Below are 22908 nucleotides of genomic sequence, written 5' to 3' on the forward strand. Positions count from 1 at the left end.
TGCACTTAAACCCTTGGTAAACTTTTCCCCAGCCAGATAACCCTCTCCTAGTCCTAACCAGAAAAGTGAAATATATGACATGATTAGACAGTTTCCAATGAGGCCATAGTCATAAAGACCACAAAGATGGCATTAACAAATAACTTACTAATGGGTCTTTTTTAATGAAGGGTATCATTCCAACGCAGAGTTGTATTAACAGATAATTAACAAGGCTGTCCATTCCTATAAGTGACGAGTATTTTGTGATTAAGTAAATTACCAAAAGGTCCTTCTCTGTTAGCCGTTAGGGGTGTTGTAACAGCAGATGACCAAATAAACTGTGCCAACCCGAAAACAAGTAATGTCTTTTTTCTATTTTTTAGGGTCCACAAATTCAAACACATCAGAAGATGGAAGATTTGGACAAAGTCCTTCCGCTCTCAGCTCTACAGAGCCATGTGCTGCTAGATGGCATTGCCAAAAGGTAACATCCACTGTATGTTAGAAGACCAATCTTACCATTAACATATGATTTTAAAACTCATTTATAATGGTTTTGGTTAACTGGGGTCAGGCCTGTTCTTGTCGAATCAAGTCAAGTTTATCATCAAGTGTTCATAGTACAAGAAATGTGGAGAAGCACGACAGAGAATGGAGAGCTGGAGAAGTATCTGAGGATAGGTTAGGGTATGTATGAGGGTGCCTACACGAGGAAGATGTGGTGAAGGGATAACAGATGGATTAGCAGTTATGGTTGGGTTACATCAAAGATCATCATTAAGCCCATCCTTAAAATCATACTTAAGTTTTTGCGGATGGCATTGTGCCATGTGGCATCTGTAAGTATATTCTGAAAAGGAAACTGATGAGAGCCACCCCCCAGCTCATCCTCTGTTTTAATATCTGGCATCTGGAAAGTTCTACCACAGACCCACCACTCACTCCATATGCTTCTTGGACAGCTTCCTCCCCCCAGGCCATAATGTTACTGAATTCCCAGTAACCTGGTCTTACCTGCCCTGCACTGTGTACTGTACCCACCAGCTGGTTTATGTGTAATTGTACTGTATGTGACTTTCTTCATTCATATTTACTGTATCTATCCATATTACTAACCGAGAAGTGTAAACCGGATGCACGGGTGCAGGCACCGGAAGGCACAGACGCAGGTACACGGTACATGGCCATGGACGCAGGAGACATAGTGCGCAGGCGCCTACAGTGCGAGTCTCATACACCACAAGCAAAGTCTGATCCACCGCGAACGAAGGAGTCACGGCTCAAAAACGAAAGAGCTCAACTAACGTGAATAAGAAATGAGGCAACGTGCCCATAGGTAACGACACAGCCACACAAAAAAGAGGATTCAGCGCCCCACCCCAGAGTCAAACGGGAGAGACTACAGTGTCCCAAGAGGTCCACAACACACAAGCAAAAACCCGAGATAGTACAGAAGCCCCAAAAATCTGGACTCCACAACATATGTGAATCACATTACAGTCATTCAATATTAACAGTACAACCACAGAAAACACAGGCACGACACCAGATGGGTAATAAGAATAAACGAATGCTCCGTATTAAATGTACGGCATCCAAACTACACAGCATATGTGAATCACATTACAGTCATACATTATTAATAGTACAACCACAGAAAACACTCCGTATTAACACTGAGTGCAATTATCCATATCCTTACACAGAATAGTCAAACCCGAGATAGTATGGAAGGTGTAGGCGCCTACAACGCGCTTCTAAAACACCACAAGCCCCAAAGATCCGGACTCCACAGCATATATGAATCACATTACAGTCATACAATAACAGTACAACCACAGAATACACACACTCGACACCAGAAGGATAATAATAATAAACAAACGCTTCGTATTAAATGGACGGACTCCCCATACGTCCAAACCACACAGCATATGTGAAGCCCATTACAGTGATACATTATTAACAGTACAACCACAGAAAACACTACCAGTAAACAACGTATAACTAAGGGAGTCACGGTCACGGCGGCGCCTACGACGCGCGTCTTAAACAACGGAAACAAAGCAGGCACAGCTTCAAAACAAAAGAGGTCGACTAACGGAGATACAAAAATGTCCCCGCATGGATAAAAGCAATCAACGCAGGCGCCTACAACGCGCGTCTGACAATGTTGATTCTGAAGATGAGAATGATCATCTTAATTTCCCCGTAGAATATGTACACACCATTAACCCGGCCACATTACCACAACACAGTCTTAACCTTACAGTCGGGACAATACAGTTTATTTTTGTATAGCCCAAAATCACACAATAGTCATGCTATTAAGAAACCTTACTACTATACAAGGTTTATGTAACGGTACACGGTTAGTCGTGAACACCATGAGAGATAATGTTATTGAAACAAACATACTTACAGGATCGCATACTAACAATGCTGTTTTGATACCCACGGTGTACCTTACAAGTTCTGACATGGAATCACCGTATACACTTAAACGACCCCAATCTCCCATTAAAACTGCATTTGCCATGACAGAGTGGGCATTTACCTCTCTGAGCCTGTATTTGGACATGGACAACTTTATGTAGCCTTCTCAAGAGTTCGGCATTCATGTGATGTTAACGTTATGATTATAATAACTCCATGCCAAGGAACACTTATTCAAGGACAACACGCCATCTGTACTACAAATGTTCTGTATAAAGACATATTCGAATAAATCTTTGTGATGTGCCATGCTATGGGTTCTTTACTTCCTATGTACGTCATCTACACCTTTACACTCCAATATATCTCATACATAGATCTGCGCAAACTCACAGACATTCTATACTTACATAACATAACAATTAAACTGCTATTGTCATTTACATATATTACATAGACCTACAGATATCGTGACAGTGAACATGATACATATGTAACAATTACCAAAAAAGACAATAATCTCTTTCAAATATATGTCGGATTACCCAAGACCAGGGGTTGGCGAGCGAAGTGAGCAGGGGGCGGAGCCCCCTAGTTTATTTATATTCTGCTACTCTTTTTTATTTAATGTATTTATTTATACATCCCTGCAAGTGTAGCACAAGAATTTCACAATGCTTTCACAGCACATCAGACAATAAGATTCTCTAACCTCTACTGATGTTTAGACACTGAGGTCATACCTGCGTTTTGTGAACATTTCCATATCGCCATCCCAAAAGACCTTGCTGGGTGCCTTCAGTAAATTTCTGATGTCACCTATGATCAACGGTTCTTTTCACAGGCACACAGACATCCGTACATTTCAAGTATATATCTCTGCAGCCCAGAACCTCCACCCTGGAGCTCCAAGTAGGTGAAGCTGAATCCAATGGGCAGTCCAAGTAGGTGGAGTTGACTCCAATGGACACCAACAAAGTCCAACTGTAGACCTCCAGAGCTCTTCCCTTTTACACTACGGTTGCGATTAGATAGATAGATAGATAGATAGATAGATAGATAGATAGACAGACAGACAGACAGACAGACAGACAGACAGACAGACAGACATTTTTTTTTATTTTTTAAAAACGTTTATTGATATAACTGTTAAAAACAGTATATAACATCACCCAACAAACAAAACATATATACAGAAAAATAAAATTAATCTTATTCTATACAACAAATGAAGAAACATTTCCAGTTAAATATTTCCTAACACACTCTAATTAAGCATATGTGGGAAAAATTATAACATCAAGTGTAACTCCTCATCCTCACATTCACAGAGCACACTATTTACACACCAAACATCCCTAAACCTTTCCAAATTCTTTGTACATTTATAAAAATTAAACTCCACTAAGATTCTACTCTTACATAACTTTTTGAAGAACCCAATGGTATCCTGAAGCCCAGTCCCACTGATGTTATTTCTGCGTGTTTTCCATATCATCAGTTTTGCTTGACCTATGATGAAGTTCACCAGGTTCACGTTATTTCCTGTTCGTTTTGTTACCTTCCACCCATACAAGAAGCCCACCTCGTTATATACAATACCCAATCTAACAATTAGATGTCTGATCACATTGAAAAAAGGCTGAAGTCTCATACAAAACAGAAAACAATGAAACACGGTTTCCCTCACACCACAAAAGGGACACTTATCAGTAACCCCTGGACTAATAATTGCTAAAAAGGAGTTGACCGCTAAAATGCCATGCAACAGCCTCCACTGCAGATCCCCCACCCGATGAGCCAATGGTGGCCTGTACAGCGACCTCCAGGCTGGCTTTGCTCCCTCTGGCACAGTAAGCTTGTCTCTCCACGGTGTGTCAGGAAGCGTCTTCAGCTGAGTCTGATGTTTGACTGTCACACACATTCTGTACAGCTGCTTTCCAGTCACAAACTGCAGTGGTAAGTCCAACAAGTTACTTATGGACAGTAAGCCATTTGTTTTATTGTCTTTCCACTCACCTGCCGGTGACACCACAATTGCAGGAAAGCCACAGTCACTGGAAGGGCAAATCTTTCTATCAAACAGATCTTCTATTTGTGTTAAGTAGCTCTTGGGCAATGAAGTTTTCAGTCTATTTAGGAATTTTCCTAATAATCGCAGAGAGTGCACTCCTGTCTCCTCTGCTATCCTTGTTATGTCCTTCCAAACAAATCTGTCCAAATCAAGTAAATGACGGATCTTAGTAACATGGCACCTTACAAAATTGTGAACAAGATGTTGTAATTCCCAAGAGCAGCTGACATGAGGATTAAATAACAATGGTTCCTCCAGTACCCAAAACAAGGAAGTATTTTCAAAGTCCCTTTTGACCGTCAGTAAAGACCAAGCACGTAATAAGCTTTTATAAAAGGCTGGTAACTGCGAGGTATCGATCTTGCCCACTTCACACAGCACTATGTTCTTCCCCAGTCTCATCTGTCCAACCTGGTCAAGAAAAAAACGAGCCAAAAATGTCCACGGGTGCTGCTCAAGTGAGTATAACAGATTTTGTACTGTTTGTAGACAGAAAGCAGCCACTCGACTCTCAACATCCATAAGTCCTTGACCCCCTTCATCCAGTGGTAAGTACAGCACACTCCGTCTCAGCCAGTGCATACCGTCCCAGAAAAAGTTCACAATGGCCTCCTGTACCTGCTTGATCAGCTGTGATGGGGGCTCCAAACAGATGCACTTATGCCACAGGCTGGAGGTCACCAGGTTATTAACAACCAGCATCCTGCCCCTATAAGACATCTGGGGGAGGATCCAACGCCATTTTGCCAGTCGAGCTTGAACTTTGTGGAGTAATCCCTCCCAGTTCTTACTTACAAATTGTCCATTTCCAAGATAGACTCCCAGGTACAATAGTCCTCCAGTGCTCCACTGCAGACCTCCCTCAAGCTGAGGTGGACTCAGTCCGGCCCAGTCTCCCACCAGCAGAGCACTGCTTTTGGCCCAGTTTATTTTAGCCGATGACAGTTTTTCATAAGTCCTTTGACACGCCGTCAGCTTATTCACATCCTCCTGATTCTTGATGAGAACCACGATGTCATCCGCATAAGCAGTAACTTTAAATGGCTCCACTGTGTACTCCGGAATAGACAAACCACTCATCACTCTGCGCAACTCCTTCAAAAACGGCTCCAATGCCAATGCGTACAGCATTCCAGAAAGAGAGCAGCCCTGTCGAACTCCTCTTTGAACAGTAAAAGGCGCGCACAAGCCACCATTGACTTTCACTACACTAGAAATGTCATTATAAAGTAATTGAATATTCTTAACAAATTTCTCTCCAAAACCAAAAGCTCTCATCACGTCCCACAAATAGGAATGACTGACCCGATCAAAAGCTTTCTCTTGATCCAAAGAAAGTAAGCCAACTTTAAAATTGAGAAGCTCTGAGGAAGCCAAAATATCCCGAATTAAAAAAATATTGTTAAAAATAGTTCTGTCAGGCACTCAGTAACTCTGATCTGGATGCACCACTTTAGTCAGGACAGTCCGAAGTCTGTTGGCCAACGCTTTAGAAAAAATCTTATAGTCTGCGCACAGCAGTGACACAGGCCACCAGTTTCTGATCTCATATAAATCTCCCTTTTTAGGAAGGAGGGTAATCACTGCTCTCCGACAGCTCTGGGGTAAGACACCCGTCCTGATACTCTGTGTGAACACTTCCATCAAGTCTGGACCAATGAGATCCCAAAATTCCTTATAAAATTCAACTGGGATCCCATCAATACCCGGAACTTTGCCTACATTAAGCCCCCCCAAAGCATCTGAAAGTTCTGATAGAGTCATTGCTGCTTCCAGGTTTATAACGTCTCCCTTAAGAAGCTGAGGAAGATTTTGTAACAAATGATGACATTCCCTGTCATCTTGAACCGTCTCTGCAGCATACAAATTCTTATAGAAGTCCCTCACAATCTCCCTGATCTCCACTGGCTGCTGTCGCTCTGTCCCATCTGCTGCCCGCAGACAATAGAAAACTTTGCTTTGTGAGTTTTTTTTTTCAAGACTAAAAAAATACTTTGTTGGTGCATCCATTTCATTTAGGCTCTGGAATCGTGATCTCACCAGAGCCCCTTTAACTCTGGTGTCCAACAGCTGAGCCAGACCCCTCTGTTTATCTTTAAGGCTCTCTGCTAACTGTGTGTTTGGACTAAAATCGAGAAGTCTCTGGATCTCCATGACCTCACCTTCTAATTCAGCCATCTCTGATTTTAAACATTTAGTGACATTTCTAGTGTATTGCTGACACAACCCTCGAATCTGCACCTTCCCTAAATCCCACCATTGTTGCAGGCTGATGAACTCCCTTTTTTTAATTCTCCATGTTTTCCAAAAAAAACTGAATATGTCTTTGAAATTCTGATCTTGAAGCAGAGTAGAATTGAAGTGCCAGTAAGCACTTTTAGGTGTGTAAGCTGTGAGCAGCACACTGCAGGTTACTAGACTGTGATCTGACAGACCACTGGATGTGATGGAGCTCGATTTGAACAGTCCAAGGTGATGCTTGAAAGTGTAAATGTGGTCCAGTCTGGCCAAGGACACCACCTCACCGCTTACTCGCCCCCACGTGTATTGGAGCTCGATTTGAACAGTCCAAGGTGATGCTTGAAAGTGTAAATGTGGTCCAGTCTGGCCAAGGACACCACCCCACCGCTTACTCGCCCCCACGTGTATTGGAGCTCGATTTGAACAGTCCAAGGTGATGCTTGAAAGTGTAAATGTGATCCAGTCTGGCCAAGGACACCACCCCACCGCTTACTCGCCCCCACGTGTATTGGAGCTCGATTTGAACAGTCCAAGGTGATGCTTGAAAGTGTAAATGTGGTCCAGTCTGGCCAAGGACACCACCCCACCGCTTACTCGCCCCCACGTGTATTGCCTGCTCTCCCCGTTTTTTCTCCTCCATACATCCACCATCTCCATACCCCTCAGTATCCTCAGCAGTTCTTGGGCTGAGCGAGGATGTGGCTCAATCCCGTTATTTCTATTGATTGGTGAGTCGACAGTACAGTTAAAATCACCTCCCAACACTACAAGTTCTTCTGAACTGCACTGCTCTAAAAGAGCCTCAACTTTCTTAAAAAACTGAACTCTGTCAGTGCCATCATTCGGAGCGTAGACATTAAAGAAGCTAAACAGTCTCCCCTGGATTTGTGCCTTCACTCTCAGTAATCTTCCCTCCAGTATGTCATCCACCCCACAGATATCCGCATTGATGCTCTTTGTCAACAGCACAGCCACGCCAGCACTGACATTGGACCCATTACTATAAAATATCCCACCACTCCAGTCCCTGCTCCACTCCCACTGGTTATCCTTATCAATATGAGTTTCTTGTAAAAAGATCACATCAAGATTTTTCTGTTTTAAAAACTCAAAAAGAGCCCATCTCTTACCAGTATTTCTACCCCCGTTGATATTCAAGCTCCCAATTTTAATACTGGCCATAATCACAGATGATATAAAAAAACAATTAACAAGAAGAAGACCCCAGTTCAAAAGGGGGTGAGTCCTAACATTACTATTCATTTTGGGTATTCATTTTGGACTTTCTCTTTAATTTACTTAATATATTCTTTAATCTCACAAGCTCTTGTGAGGTAAACATTGCGGATGAGGATGGACTTTTTCTTAAACTGCGAACTGACGACACAAACAGCTCAATATCTGGAAAATATTCGGACTCATCAACTCCTTTTCGCCCAGCGGTCTCCAATAGAAAAGTTTTTATACTTTGGGCACTGTAACCCCCTCTGTCTTTTAGGTCTTGTGCATCAGACACCGTAGATGAATCAGAAATACCGCCTTCCTCTTCCTCACTTTCACTAGCTACCACGACGTCTTCCTCCGACATAGCTGCTAAAACTGCAAAGCCGCCCGCATTGACGGGAAAGGCGGCCGCACTGCTCTCAGCAACAGCCGATTTTGTCGCGACGTTGCTGCGCTTTTTCACAGAACCTCCTTCAACTGTACAATGGCGCTTTTGAGCTGGTCGTTTAAACCCATCATTGTTTTCTGGATCTTTAACTTCTTCTTCCATTTCGATCGATCCCCAAACACTGTCATCCACAACAGCAGGTAGTTCTACTGTAACCCCACTATTCCCCTCTACACTGTTCACAGACTCGTCAACATGCGCACCCTTCTCCACCTGCGCACTAACAGAAGCCCCCTCACTGGCTGATCTCAGTGGTACTGAGGACTCCCCCTGCGCGGCACTTTCTAAGGCTGATGAGGGTCCAGCCTGCTCTACGTCTTGTTCATCTTCTTCCTCTTTATGTGCCACTTTCCGATTCCCCTTATCGGGGCAATGTTTAACTAAATGTCCCCCCCTACCACACGCTAAACATTTCATCTCGTCAGAAGTAACAAAAATGACGTAATCGTGACCATCAAGCCTAAACCTCATAGTAATATTAAGATCCTCGTTCATCTGGTTAAGCACCATGTACACCTGCCTTCGGAAGGACAATACGTGTTTAATAGCAGGAGTTTTGCACCCAAGGGGAATATATCGTATCTTTGATACCAGTCGACCATGACGCTCCAGTTCTCTTTCTAGCACTTCATTTCTTAAAAACGGCGGTACATTTGACAAAATTACTTTACGGGCCGGTGCCGCCAATGGATACACTTGCACAAAAATACCATCGACTACGACTCCTTTTTCTACAAGCGTCGATACCAAATCAACAGAACTAAGAAATAAAACTAGTGATCCACTCATCCGAGAAGGTGATTTAATGTTTTCACATCCTATAACTTCTCCCACTGCCAACACCCCACTCTCTAAAGGAATAAAATCCTCTGACACAAGTTTAACGCCATGCCGGCGAGTCAGCTTTTCCAAACCTGCAGTCATCATGGCTGCCGTGGCATAAAGCCACACAATAAGTACTTTAACGCTTTTTCACCAACACTTAGAAAGAAAAGTAAGAAACAAACCAACTCATACCTCAGGATCCGCTCTCACACCCCACCACCTCCATCCGCGCCAACACAAACTCCCAACAAGCACTGCGACAGCGAGACAGGAAGGAAGCTGATAGATAGATAGATAGATAGATAGATAGATAGATAGATAGATAGATAGATAGATAGATAGATAGATAGATAGATAGATAGATAGATAGATAGATAGATAGAGATATTTTTTTATTTTTAAAAAGACCTTTATTGATCAAATAGCAATAAATCAAATTTAATATAACAGGTAACATATAACCAATATTTTACAGGCTGCTGCATCAAATGAGAATCAATTCCCTTGCAGTCCGTATTTGATATACTATTTCTTATATTAATTTGAAATGACCCAAAAAACTTTTCCATTCTTCTAATTTACAATTTAAACCCCCTGAGCCCATATCAAACAAGCACTTAAAAGTCCCAGATCATAACTTCAACAGAAACATTATGATGTTACACCGTTCGATTAGCTCATCTATTTTACATCATTATAAGAAAACACAAAAAGGTGAACTTCAATAATGTCTCATACATTCATTTTTAGTTCTCCATCATCAATTGAGCAAAGCAACCCTTTAATCCCCCACACATTTTTAAACAAATCTAATGTATTCATCAATTTATAATACGTATATTCCATTATTATTCTGGAGCGTACATTTATCTTGAAAATCATCACAGCATCAGTAGCCCCTGTCCCAGATTGTTTATTATTTCTACTCTTTAAAATTGCTAATTTTGCTTCACCCAATAAATAGTTTAATAGCTGAACTTTTTGACGATTTTCCTTATTATATTTTGTTCCATAAATGAACATGATATTGTTAAATTTCCCCATTAACCTACTACATATTTCACAAAAAAAAATGGAAAAAAAAACTAAGTCTCATACATTGCAAGAATAAGTGGAATATCGTTTCTTTTTGTCCACAAAATACACACGTATCATCCTCTTTCTGCTCAATTATTTTTAAAAAGGAATTGGTAGCAACAATCCCATGCAGAATTCTCCATTGTAAATCTGCTGTTCTTTTCTTATATATCTCCCTCCAAGCAGGTGCACTCCCACCTTCCACCCCCAGATATTCTCTCCATGGTGTGTCACATGCTGTTTTTAGTGCTGCAAAGTGTACAGTTTTAACACAATATTTATAAAGGTCCCCCTTTGACAGAGACTTAAAACTCACGACTTCCCCTTTATGGAATGTCATGATCGTATTATCGGTGAGCGAGGACAGATCAACAGCAGGGCAGACCTCCATCTCTGAGTTCGCTGCTCTGATCGAGTTGTTCAGCCGATGATAATCTTTGGCCATGAATGATAAAAAACTCTGAAGCATTCTGACTGACTTGACCCCCAGTATTGAAGATAGCACTGCTGGGTCAATAAAGGACTTCTTGCTGTCATCATAAATTTGGGACAGTGTAAGTATTTTATGTGTGATGAGTGTTTTAACAAAACTATCACTTAACAGCAGAGGACATGAAAAAACAGAGTTGAAAACTAAAGGCTCATCAGCCAACCAACCAGATGTAGCAAAGTTTCTTTTAAAGACAAAGTGCCACGTTAATAAGACTCCCTTGTAAAAATGGGGTAGGCTGGACAGGTCCATTTTGTGAATGTTCAGCACCAGAAGTTGTCTATCAAAACCACAGCCTCCCACTCGGCGGAAGAAACTCATCGCCATCTCTCTCCAACTCAGAGGGTGAGAAACAAAAAAAACCTTCTGCAGAACCTGAAGTCGAAATTGTGCAACTTTAGAGACAATATCAATGAGCCCCTGACCACCCTCTTCCAAAGGTAAAAACAGTACACTGTTTAATCCAGTGTAGGCCCACCCAAAAAAAATCAACCAGAAGTTTCTGGATTCTGTGTAAAAGCCCAGGAGGAGGGTCCCCACTCACAAGTTTGTGCCAGAGCATAGAGGCTATCAAATTGTTAATTACAATCACACGTCCCCTGTAAGACAGCTTAGACACAATCCACTTCCATTTGTTCAGTCTCATAGTTACTTTATCTAAAAATCCTTCCCAATTACTGTTATCCACCCCCTCAGCACCCATCACCACCCCGAGATATCGAAAACACCTTCTGTCCCACCGCATTTCTAAGGGCAGATCTGGTGGTGAACATGCTGTCCAGGAACCAATCAAAAAAGCGGTACTTTTGGCCCAGTTGATTCTTGCTGACGATATTTTCTCAAATGCTTGTTGACATGAAATTAACATTTTAATGTCATCGTTTGATGTGACAAAGATGACAACATCATCAGCATAGGCCAAATATTTAAAATTAACAGTTGGGCACATAGGAAAACCCACACCCTGCAGTCTGCGACTTATCTGACGTAAAAATGGTTCAATTGATAAAGCATATAGCATTCCAGATAAAGCACAGCCCTGTTGAATTCCTCTTTTTACTGAGAACGGGGCACTCAACGAACCGTTGACTTTTAAAACACCAAAAATATTAGTATATAACAGCCTTTATCATATTTATAAAACTGTCCCCAAAACCAAAACTTTTCAGTGTATTAGACAAATATCGGTGATCTACTCGATCAAAAGCCTTTTCCTGGTCTAGGGACAGAATCCCCAAATCAACCCCACACAGATTACATGCTGAGATAACATCCCGCAATACAAATATATTGTCATGAATTGACCGGTCTGGCACACAGTATGATTGACATGGGTGAATTATGGAGTCCATTACATTCCTCAGGCGGTTGGCCAAGGCCCTTGAAAATATTTTGTAGTCTGTACACAATAGGCTCACGAGACGCCAGTTTTTGATTTGACACAAGTCCCCTGTTTTTGGTAGCAGAACGATGACGGCTCTTCTGCAGCTCAGTGGTAATTCACCAACCTTAATACTCTCCAGAAACACTGTAAGCATGTCTGGTCCCAACAGATGCCAAAACTGCTTATAGAATTCTGTTGGAATCCCATCAATCCCCGGAGTCTTTCCAACATTTAAATTAGACAGCGAGTCGGAGAGTTCCTGCAGATTAATCTCGGTGTCCAGATGTAATTTTAACTTTTCCGAAATTGATGGCATACCTTCCAAGAATTCAGACATTGCAGCCTCATCGATGCTTTCCTCCTTGAATAAATTCTTTTTTTTTTTTTTTTTTTATATTTTTATTTTATTAATTTTCATTGTAATCATTCCATACAAACAGATCCATTTATAACCCAACAAATTTGAAAACAAATCAAACCCCATCCCTGAGAAGGAGAGCTTAGCTAAAGGAAAATTTCTTTAAGCTTTTTAATAAGGCAACATTAGACAAAAGAAGGGGAGAAGTAAATATCTATATAAATAAGAGATGGAGAAGGGAGTTAAATACAATAATAGTTAATTCTCTTATTCTAAAATAATATTGATTAAATCCTGCCAAGTTTTGAAAAAATTTTGTACAGATCCTCTAACTGAAAATTTGATTTTTTCCAATTTCAAATAATATAAAACATCAGTTTCCCACTGACTTATAAGAGGAGAATTAGGATTCTTCCAATTTAACAAAATAAGTCTGCGTGCCAAGAGTGTAGTGAATGCAATCACCGTTTGTTTGTCCTTCTCCAATTCAAGTCCATCTGGAAGGACACCAAACACAGCTGTTAGTGGGTTAGGAGGGATTGTGACCCCAAGGCTGTCTGAGAGGCACTTAAAAATTTTTGTCCAAAATGATGTTAGTTTGGTGCAGGCCCAGAACATGTGACCCAGTGAGGCAGGAGCTTGGTTGCAGCGCTCGCAGGTTGGATCCTGGCCTGGAAACATTTTGGACAGTTTTAAGCGAGACAGATGAGCTCGATATATAATTTTTAGTTGAATAATTCTATGCTTTGCGCATATAGAACTCGAGTGAATTCTCTGCTTTGCTACCTTCCACTCCTTTTCTGATATATTGATTAAGAGATCTTCTTCCCAATGTCCTCTTGGATCTTTGAAAGGTAGGGACTCTAATAAGATTTTATATATTGCGGAAATAGTGTTTGTTTCCTCGGAATTGAGCAGTATTTTTTCCAGCATTGTGGAGGGTGCAAGGTGGGGGAAATCGGGCAATTTCTGTTTAACAAAATTTCTAATTTGAAGATAGTAAAAGAAATGTGTAGCTGGGAGGTTAAATTTTGAACGTAATTGTTCAAAAGATGTAAATATGTTGTCTATATAAAGATCTCTGAGCATTTTAATCCCAAAACTTTTCCAGGTATTAAAAACTGGATATACTTGCGAAGGTTGAAAGAGGTGGTTCCCTTGCAAAGGTGCCACTGATAAAAGATTTTCCATCTTAAAATGCTTCCTAATTTGGTTCCATATTCTGAGTGAGTAAAGCACAATTGGGTTATTAGTATATTTGCGATAACTTTCATTTATTGGAGAGCAAAGCAGGGAATATAAAGAAGTACTACAGGATTTTACTTCTATTGCAGACCAAGCCTGTGTATGTGCATTTATTTGTGTCCAGGTTTTTATGGCTTGTATGTTTGCTGCCCAGTAATAAAACTGAAAATTAGGTAAAGCCATGCCACCTTCTGCCTGAGGTCTTTGTAGGGTCGCTCTTCGGCTACGTGGGTGTTTTGAGTTCCAAATGAATGAGGTTATTATTGAATCTAACTGTTTAAAAAACGATTTATTGATATATATTGAAATGTTTTGAAATAAAAAGAGAAGTTTAGGAAGGATATTCATCTTAACACTGTTAATTCTTCCGGCTAGAGTGAGATGAAGGGTTGACCATCTATGCAAGTCTTGCTTAATTTTTTCCATACAGACGCCAAAATTTTGTTGATAAAGAGCTTTATGTTTACTTGTGATATTTACCCCTAGGTATTTAAACTGATCTGCTATGGTAAAAGGTAGGGTGTCTAATTTAATATTATATGCTTGTGAGTTCACTGGAAAGAGTATACTTTTATTCAGATTAATTCTAAGACCAGATATCTTTTGAAATTCTGTTAGTGCTGTTAAAACAGCAGGGACAGTGTTTTCTGGGTCCGATATATATAAGACCATATCATCTGCATATAGAGAAATTTTCTGTTCCAGTCCTTCTCTGACAATCCCCTTTATCTGATGAGAATTTCGGCAGTGAACCGCCAGTGGTTCAATAGCGATTGCAAACAACAGTGGCGACAAGGGACATCCTTGTCTGGTACCACGTTCTAGTTTAAAGTAGTCTGAGCAAATTTTATTAATACAAACTGAAGCTTCTGGACTGGTATACAGTAGTTTAATCCAAGCACAAATATTCGGGCCAAACCCAAATTTCTCCAATGCAGTGAAAAGGTAATTCCATTCGATCATGTCAAATGCCTTTTCTGCGTCTAATGATAGTAATATCTCTGGGGTGTTTGATTTTGCTGGTGAATATATAACATTAAACAAGCGTCGGAGATTTGAAGATAGATGTCGGCCTTTAATAAATCCAGTTTGATCTTGTGATATTACCGAGGGCAGCACTTTCTCCATCCTTCTAGCTAGGATTTTTGAGAGTATCTTAACATCATTATTCAGGAGTGAAATTGGTCTATATGATGCACATTGTAACAAGTCCTTATTTTGTTTAGGAAAGACGGTGATTAATGCTTGTCGAAATGTTTGAGGTAGTATTTGGTGGTCTTTAGCTTCTGTAAATGTTACCAATAAGAGTGGAGCTAGCTGAGTGGAGAATTTCTTATAAAACTCTACGGGGTAACCATCAGGGCCTGATGATTTCCCGCTTTGTAATGACTTTATAGCGTCTAGTAATTCTGTTAGCGTTAGAGGTTTATCTAGTTCCTCAGCACTTAAAGCATCTATTTGTGGTATTTGTGAATTATCCAGAAATGCATTAGATTGCGTGTTGTCTTCTTTGGGCTCAGTGGAATATAAAGACTTATAGTAATCTCTAAATGTGTGCATTATTTTATTATGGTCGATGATTTCTTCTCCATTCTTGTTGGTGATTACTGGTATTGCATTGTGAACTTCTTGTTTATGAATTTGTTGAGCTAAAAGCTTATTAGCTTTTTCTCCGTGTTCATAGTAATGCTGTCTAGACTTATAAATAAGTTGTTCAGTTTCTTTAGTTGTTAAGATGTTAAGTTCTGTATGCAAGGCCTGCCTTTTCCTGTGAAGAGCTTCACTTGGACGCCTGGCTTGTTCTTCATCTATTCTAGTAATTTCATTTCTTAGCTCTGACACTTTCTTGGTTTCTAATTTATTTCTATGGGAAAGATATGAAATAATCTGGCCTCTTAGGAAGGCCTTTAGAGTTTCCCAGAGTGTTCCTGCAGAAACCTCTGTAGACGTGTTTGTCTCTAGGAAGAAGCTGATTTGTTTGGATATAAATTCTGTGCAGTTCTCGTCTGCCAATAAAAGAGGGTTAAGACGCCATCTGCGAGGTGAGTACGAGGGGCTTATTGATTTTAGCTCCAAGACTAGAGGGGCATGGTCAGAGATAACAATTGTGTCATATTTGCATGATTTAATTGTAGGCAGGAAATTATTATCTATAAAAAAATAATCAATTCTTGAGTAGCTATAATGCACTGGTGAGTAGAACGAGTATGTTCTTGAGTTTGGGTTAAGAAACCTCCAGGGGTCTGATAAGTTGTGATCATTTAAAAACTGTGTAATTATCTTTGCAGTATTAGATGTCGTCCCCCCTGTCACAGGAGTCCTATCTAAGAGTGGATTTAAAACACAGTTAAAGTCCCCAGCCATTATAATTTTATGAGTGTTCACACTGGGAATGGATGCAAATAGATTTTGCATGAATTCCTTATCATCAACATTGGGTGCATAAACATTTATCAAAATCATTTTACTGTTATATAAGTTGCCCATGACCATCACATATCTCCCTTCAGGGTCCGACACTACCTCTGATGCTACAAATGGAACTGTTCTATGTATGAGAATTCCCACCCCTCTAGTTTTCTTTATAAAGCTAGAATGGAACATTTGGCCAGTCCAGTCTTTTTGTAATCTGAACTGATCCTTGGTTAGTAAGCGGGTCTCCTGTAAAAATACTATTTTAGCGTTTAAGCCTGTTAGGTGAGAGCATACTTTCTTTCTCTTTAATTCGTGATTCAGGCCTTTAACATTCCAGCTCACAAAGTTAACTGTCCCATCATGGAGACATTGATTCTGAGTTTTTAATGTCATTTTATAGTTTTAATTGGTAATATGGCAGTTTTAATCTTAGTTTCAAGATTCCCCAGGAGTTGTTGCATGTTAGCCTGTTGCTGCATTGATATTTATAATTATAAGGATTATAAGAATAGATTAGATATAACCTGCTCTCCTTCTCTCCCCCCTTTATCCCCCCACCCCCCCATTTTGCCTCCCCACATGAGGCTAGACCCCACTTCGCGATGTTCCAGTCCTCTGACATACGAAGAGACAGAGCACGTCCAAAACAAAACAAACCCCACCCTGCAGCGGCGTTACAGAATTAAAACAGAGATATCTTTTACAGTTAAATCCTTAATACTATCTGCCGAAAATGTTCTCATTAACAATATTTAATCTTGAAATAATCTTCAGCGCTTTTAAGTTAAGATATTAAGGTTAAAAAAAAAAAAAAAAAAAAAAAAAAAAAACCCTGGGAGTGATTTTAAAAACTAGTCCAGGATAAACCTGGTAATTCATACTGTAATAGTATAATGGTAATTGTATAAATAGTAGAACAAGCATTAAACCAAGGGTATGAAGTTAAACAGTCTACTTTAAGGTATAGTAAAATAAAAAAAATAAATAAATAAATTTAAAAAAAAAAAAAAAGAAAAATAAAAAAAAAAGAAAAGAAAAGAAATAAAAAAAATAAATAAATAAAACGAATCCTACTTTAATCACTTCCACATTTTCACACTCACGTCTATAACTCTATAACTCTGATTAAAACATAAACATATAACATATAAAGTCCAGATAAAAAAAAAATTAAAAAAAAGAGAATAAGAGATGTATAATTATAATACCAGTCTCTTTAAACATGGATCCAGCGATCAGATCATGGGTCTTTCCCGTGCCTTGATAGAATACGGCTCTTTAATTTTAATTAACTTTCAAAAAAAGTGTCGGAAACAGCTTCTTTAATTCTTTTTCAGCTTCTTCTTTGCTGAAGAAAATATAATGTCCGTCTTGAACTTCCACTTTCAGTTTGGCAGGATACAAGAGGCTGTATTTGATATCGGCTTCCCGTAGCATCCTTTTAATGTCGTTGTAGGATCTGCGTTTTGCAGCTGTTGATGGTGAGAAGTCGGGAAAAATACGAATAAGATTATTTTCGAATATAATCTCTTGCTTGTGTCTGAGAAGTGCCATCACATCAAGCTTACATCTTAGTCGTTCGAAGCGGACAATAAAAGACCTAGGTTTAAAGGCGCTTGGTATCTTTGTGCGATAAGCCGTGGCTATCTCATTGTCGAGTTTAAAGTCATCTCCAATTATTTTAGACAGTAATTCTACTGCAAATTTCACTGGGCTTGAGCTTTCTCGTTTCTCAGGTATACCCTCAATTCTTATATTATTTCTTCTGCACCCATCCTCCAGGGCTGCAAGTCTGTCTCCAAGTTTTTTGTATTCCGAGTTCGCAGCTGTGGCTTTTTCATCGGCGTTAGATGCCATTTGTTCCGCTGTTTCCACTCGAGCCGTGAGTCCCTGCTTAACGTCTTCCAGCTGGTCTGAAACGTCATTAATATGATCATCAAGCCTTTTCAGTTTGGAGTTAGTTTCTTCAATGTGTTCCACTAATTTCTCCAACATGCCTTTAAAGTTCACGTCGAAACGTTCAAATAGACGCGTTTCCTTATCTTTGTTATCCTTCTTGAGCTCAGTGGCCACCTTCTTAAGATCATTTGTGTTATCTTTCTTAAGCTCCTTCATGGCCGTAACCATGGCAGTGGCCAGTGTAGCGATCATCTCTTTCTGTGTAGCGATCTGTGTAGCGATCATCTCTTTCAGTTCGGACAGTTCGCTTCTGCTTTCGTGCTCCGCAAGTGAAAATGCAGCTCCTGTTACAGGCTCGCGATGAGTAGATGAGAGCACGTCCTGCAGAGCCCTTTCTAGTCTCGAATGATCCTCAGTAATCGGCGATCCCTCGCGACCTGTATCACTTGCGCCTTCGCTCCCATTTTTCACTCTCGACTGGAGACGATACAATGGAGCGGGGCCCCAGGAATTCTGCGCACTCTTCTGCCTGTTCCAGGTCAGTCTCCGTGATGCCATACCTTACACCTGCACTCAGGCCGGAAGTCTGTCCGGACTTCGATGCAGCTTTAAGTTTCTTTTCCGGTTCTTTCTGACTTTTCTTCTTGTTACTCATGCTTGTATATTGTAGTGGAAGTTCCTTGGTCGGGTTAAATACAGGATACCTCTAAATAATATGAAATACGTGGGAAAATAAAGCCGCTGCTAGCGGAGCTCTGCTTCAGACGTCCATCTCCTATAAACGGACCAAACCAATCCTTGAATAAATTCTTGTAAAACGATACAGCAAAGTCTCTTATCTCCCCTGTAGTGCACAGTTCTTGAACGTTGGTGTCACGGAGCATATGGATTGTCTTGCTCTGTGCTTCCTTCTTTTCAAGACTAAAAAAAAAAACCTTGTGGGTGCGTCCAGGTGATTCAGATTCTGGAAGCGGGACCTCACTAAAGCCCCCTGAGCCTTGAACTCCAGAAGCTGAGACAGTGAATGTTTTTTTGCTGTTAAAATTTCAAAGGTATCCTTATCAAAAGTTTTTTGAAGAGTAGCCTGTAGTTCAGTGATGTCCTCCTCCAGGCTTTTCATATGGTCCACATTCCTCTTTGTCACTTGCTTGGTGTATTGTTGGCAAAAAGCTTTGATCTGTACTTTTGAGATATCCCACCATTGTTTGAGGGAAGTGAATTTGGATTTAGTGAGGGTCCATTGCTGCCAGAAAAATTCAAAGCACTGAAGGAAGTTCGAATCATCCAACAGGGAAACTTTGAATTGCCAGAAAGACTTGAATAAAAGTTTTTTAGAAAAGGTGAGCTTTAATGCTACTAGCGAGTGATCAGAAAGACCGAAAGGACAGATATAAGTAGAGGTGATTGTATTCAAAAGATGCCAAGAACAGTAAAACCTGACTAACCGTGCCATTGAAATGCGGCCACCCCCCCCTTTTACCCAGGTGTATTGTCTATCTGTAGGAAAATTATTCCGCCATACATCCACCAGATCTGACTGCTGTAATAAAGTATGTAATACTCTGACAGAAGCTGGATGAGGCTCAGCACCATTTCGATCCAGTTGAACATTTTCTGTACAATTAAAATCCCCTCCTAGTAGAAGAATTTCCCCATTAATAAACGATTCCACCACCTTTCTCAATGAATCAAAGAAATAGCTCCTCTCTCGACCATTTGTTGGTGCATAGGAATTAATGAACACGAGGTCCTGATCGCCATCTTTAATCTGCACCACCAGCAGGCGCCCAGCCACCACCTCACTAATATTAGTAATCTGTAAATTTACAGTTTTGGAAATCAGCACAGCTACCCCAGCACTGACATGGGATCCGTGACTAAGCACAGCCTGACCCCCCCATTCACGTAGCCAGTCTGACTGATTCCTAATATCGGTGTGCGTTTCCTGAAGTAGTGCTATGAAGGCCTTTTTGCCCTAAATAATCAAAAACAGCAGCCCTTTTTGCGTCTCCCCTACACCCATTTACATTTAGACTCCCAATATGTAAAGAATCCATTAATACAAAACACAAGGGAGTGACCAATAAATTACACAACACAAACGAATAAAAGAAACGTAGAACTACCTCCATCATGATTAAAGCAGTGATTTCCTAACCCTACTGATCAGATTCTTTAATCTCACTGACTCTTTCTGGTCCATACCAAGCTGTACGGCATTGCGCATCACCCTCTGTGCTGACACCAGGAAGAGATGAACATCTGGGAAGTGCTCCTCCACTTTAACTCCTCTCTTGCCCTCAATAAATTCCAAGAAATACCGAATACTTGCGGTGCTGTATCCGCCTCCGAGTGTATACCTTGATGAGGACTCGCTTCTCACGGAGGCGTCAGTGTCACTGCCCTCATCCTCCCTGTCACCCACATCACTGTAACTTTTAAACAAGTTGCTGCGTTCACTGGATGGCTCGCTGGACACGGGGCTTTTCTTTGCAGACTTCGTATTCTCCGATTTATTCTTTCGCTTATGACGGGGCACTTTGAAACTCTCATCCCTCTCGCACTCCCACTCTCCACTGCAGGCACCTCCTCCATCGGCCTCTCACTCAGCTGCCTTTCCACGACTTGCGCCGAGCTCTGCTTCGTCAGCAGTGCGTCCTCAGCGGCCTGAACTTGTGCAGCTTCATCGGTTACCTGAGACTCGTTCACAGCAGTGGCGACTGCCGCAGCTCCCTCGGAAAGAGCGTTCAATGTCGTCCCCTCACTGCTACTGGTCTCAGGCTCTGTGCTTACTTTACACACTGCACTGTCGGCTTCAGCCGGCTTTTCATCGGCAGCAAGAAGCGCGCTCTTCTCTGGAGCGTCTACAGACAGAAAGCTTGCAGGCCGATCACACACAACACCCGCACCCTCCAACCGATCAGTACACTCAGACCCATCATCCTCCATATTGTCCACCTCACTTTCATATTCAGACTCGCTGTTTTCATCGTTAACCCCGTCATTGTTCTCCTTAATCGGAGCGGAGCCGCCCGGCATCACCCCAGGTTCATGTTTGCACTGTGGCGCCTTGTGTCCAGCTCTGCCACAGTTAAAGCATTTCATTGTATCTGAAGTGACAAATACTACATAATCATCGCCCTCTACCTTAAACCTGAGGGCCACGTTTAATTCCTCATTCATTTTATTTAAAATCATATAAACTTGTCTCCGAAAGGAGACCACATGTTTTAATTCCTGCATCTTGCAGCCAAGTGGGATCAATACTATATCAGACATAATCTGCCCATAACGTTTCAATTCCCTTAGTAAAATATCATTTTTTAAAAAAGGTGGAACATTAGAAACAATAACTTTCTTCGCAGGCGCTGATAACGGCAGGACAGGAACTAATGCGCCATTGATAACAACCCCTTCTTCAACGAGTGTATTTACAAGAGACTCGTCGTTTAAAAAAACAACCACAGCCTTGTTCATTCTGGAGGCGGATAGGACATTTTTATAACCGACAACTTTTCCTACTCCCACCACACATGCTTCGGCAGAAACCTGGGGGTCCACCGGGACCTTTGCGCCATGACGGCGTGAAAGATTTTCAAATGCCTTTGGTAACAAACCAGGAGCCCTGCCTTTGGACACGGCCATGGCGATAACCGCCAAAGCCACGTCTTAAACAGTAAAAGCTATCAAAAAAAACAATTCTAAGACAAAACAAAAAACAGAACAAACAACTAAGAGAAAGAAAAAGGAGAAAAAAGTAAGAGACTTACAAAGAGACCTCGACGCCCGTCGGCTTCCCACGACTCGAACACGCCCACCCCAGACAGCACTAATCGAGCAACACACAGACAGCAAGAGATAGATAGATAGATAGATAGATAGATAGAAAGGGACTATATAACATGATAGATAGATAGATAGAAAGGGACTATATAACATGATAGATAGATAGATAGATAGATAGATAGATAGATAGATAGATAGATAGATAGATAGATAGATAGATAGATAGATAGATAGATAGATAGATAGATAGAAGTGAGACACTATAAGATAGATAGATAGATAGATAGATAGATAGATAGATAGATAGATAGATAGATAGATAGATAGATAGATAGATAGATAGATAGATAGATAGATAGATAGATAGAAGTGAGACACTATAAGATAGATAGATAGATAGATAGATAGATAGATAGATAGATAGATAGATAGATAGATAGATAGATAGATAGATAGATAGATAGATAGATAGATAGATAGATAGATAGATAGAAGTGAGACACTATAAGATAGATAGATAGATAGATAGATAGATAGATAGATAGATAGATAGATAGATAGATAGATAGATAGATAGATAGATAGATAGATAGATAGATAGATAGATAGATAGATACTTTATTAATCCCAAGGGGAAATTCACATACTCCAGCAGCACCTTACTGATACAAAAAACAATATTAAATTAAAGACTGATAATAATGCAGGTAAAAAACAGACAATAACTTTGTATAATGTTAACGTTTACCCCCCCCCCCCCCCCCCCCCCCGGGTGGAATTGAAAAGTCACATAGTGTGTTGGAGGAACGATCTTCTCAGTCTGTCAGTGGAGCAGGACAGTGACAGCAGTCTGTCGCTGAAGTTGCTCCTCTGTCTGGAGATGATCCTGTTCAGTGGATGCAGTGGATTCTCCATAACTGACAGGAGCCTGCTCAGCGCCCATCGCTCTGCCACAGATGTCAGACTGTCCAGCTCCATGCCAACAATAGAGCCTGCCTTCCTCACCAGTTTATCCAGGCGTGAG

The 22908-nt window shown here is 40.7% G+C and overlaps 1 protein-coding gene across 1 annotated transcript in view; it reads left to right on the forward strand.

The window, feature by feature from the left end:
* Positions 1 to 378: 378 nt before the first annotated feature.
* LOC127526802 (lamin tail domain-containing protein 1-like) overlaps positions 379 to 22908 on the forward strand; it is a 114739-nt gene continuing 92209 nt past the window's right edge. Inside the window, exon 1 of the mRNA XM_051923626.1 lies at positions 379 to 466. Coding sequence (XP_051779586.1) covers positions 393 to 466 — 74 coding nt within the window. The 5' untranslated portion in view covers positions 379 to 392. The remainder of the gene's footprint in view (positions 467 to 22908) is intronic.

Source organism: Erpetoichthys calabaricus, chromosome 2 (genome assembly GCF_900747795.2).
Source record: "Erpetoichthys calabaricus chromosome 2, fErpCal1.3, whole genome shotgun sequence".
Lineage (NCBI taxonomy): Eukaryota > Metazoa > Chordata > Cladistia > Polypteriformes > Polypteridae > Erpetoichthys > Erpetoichthys calabaricus.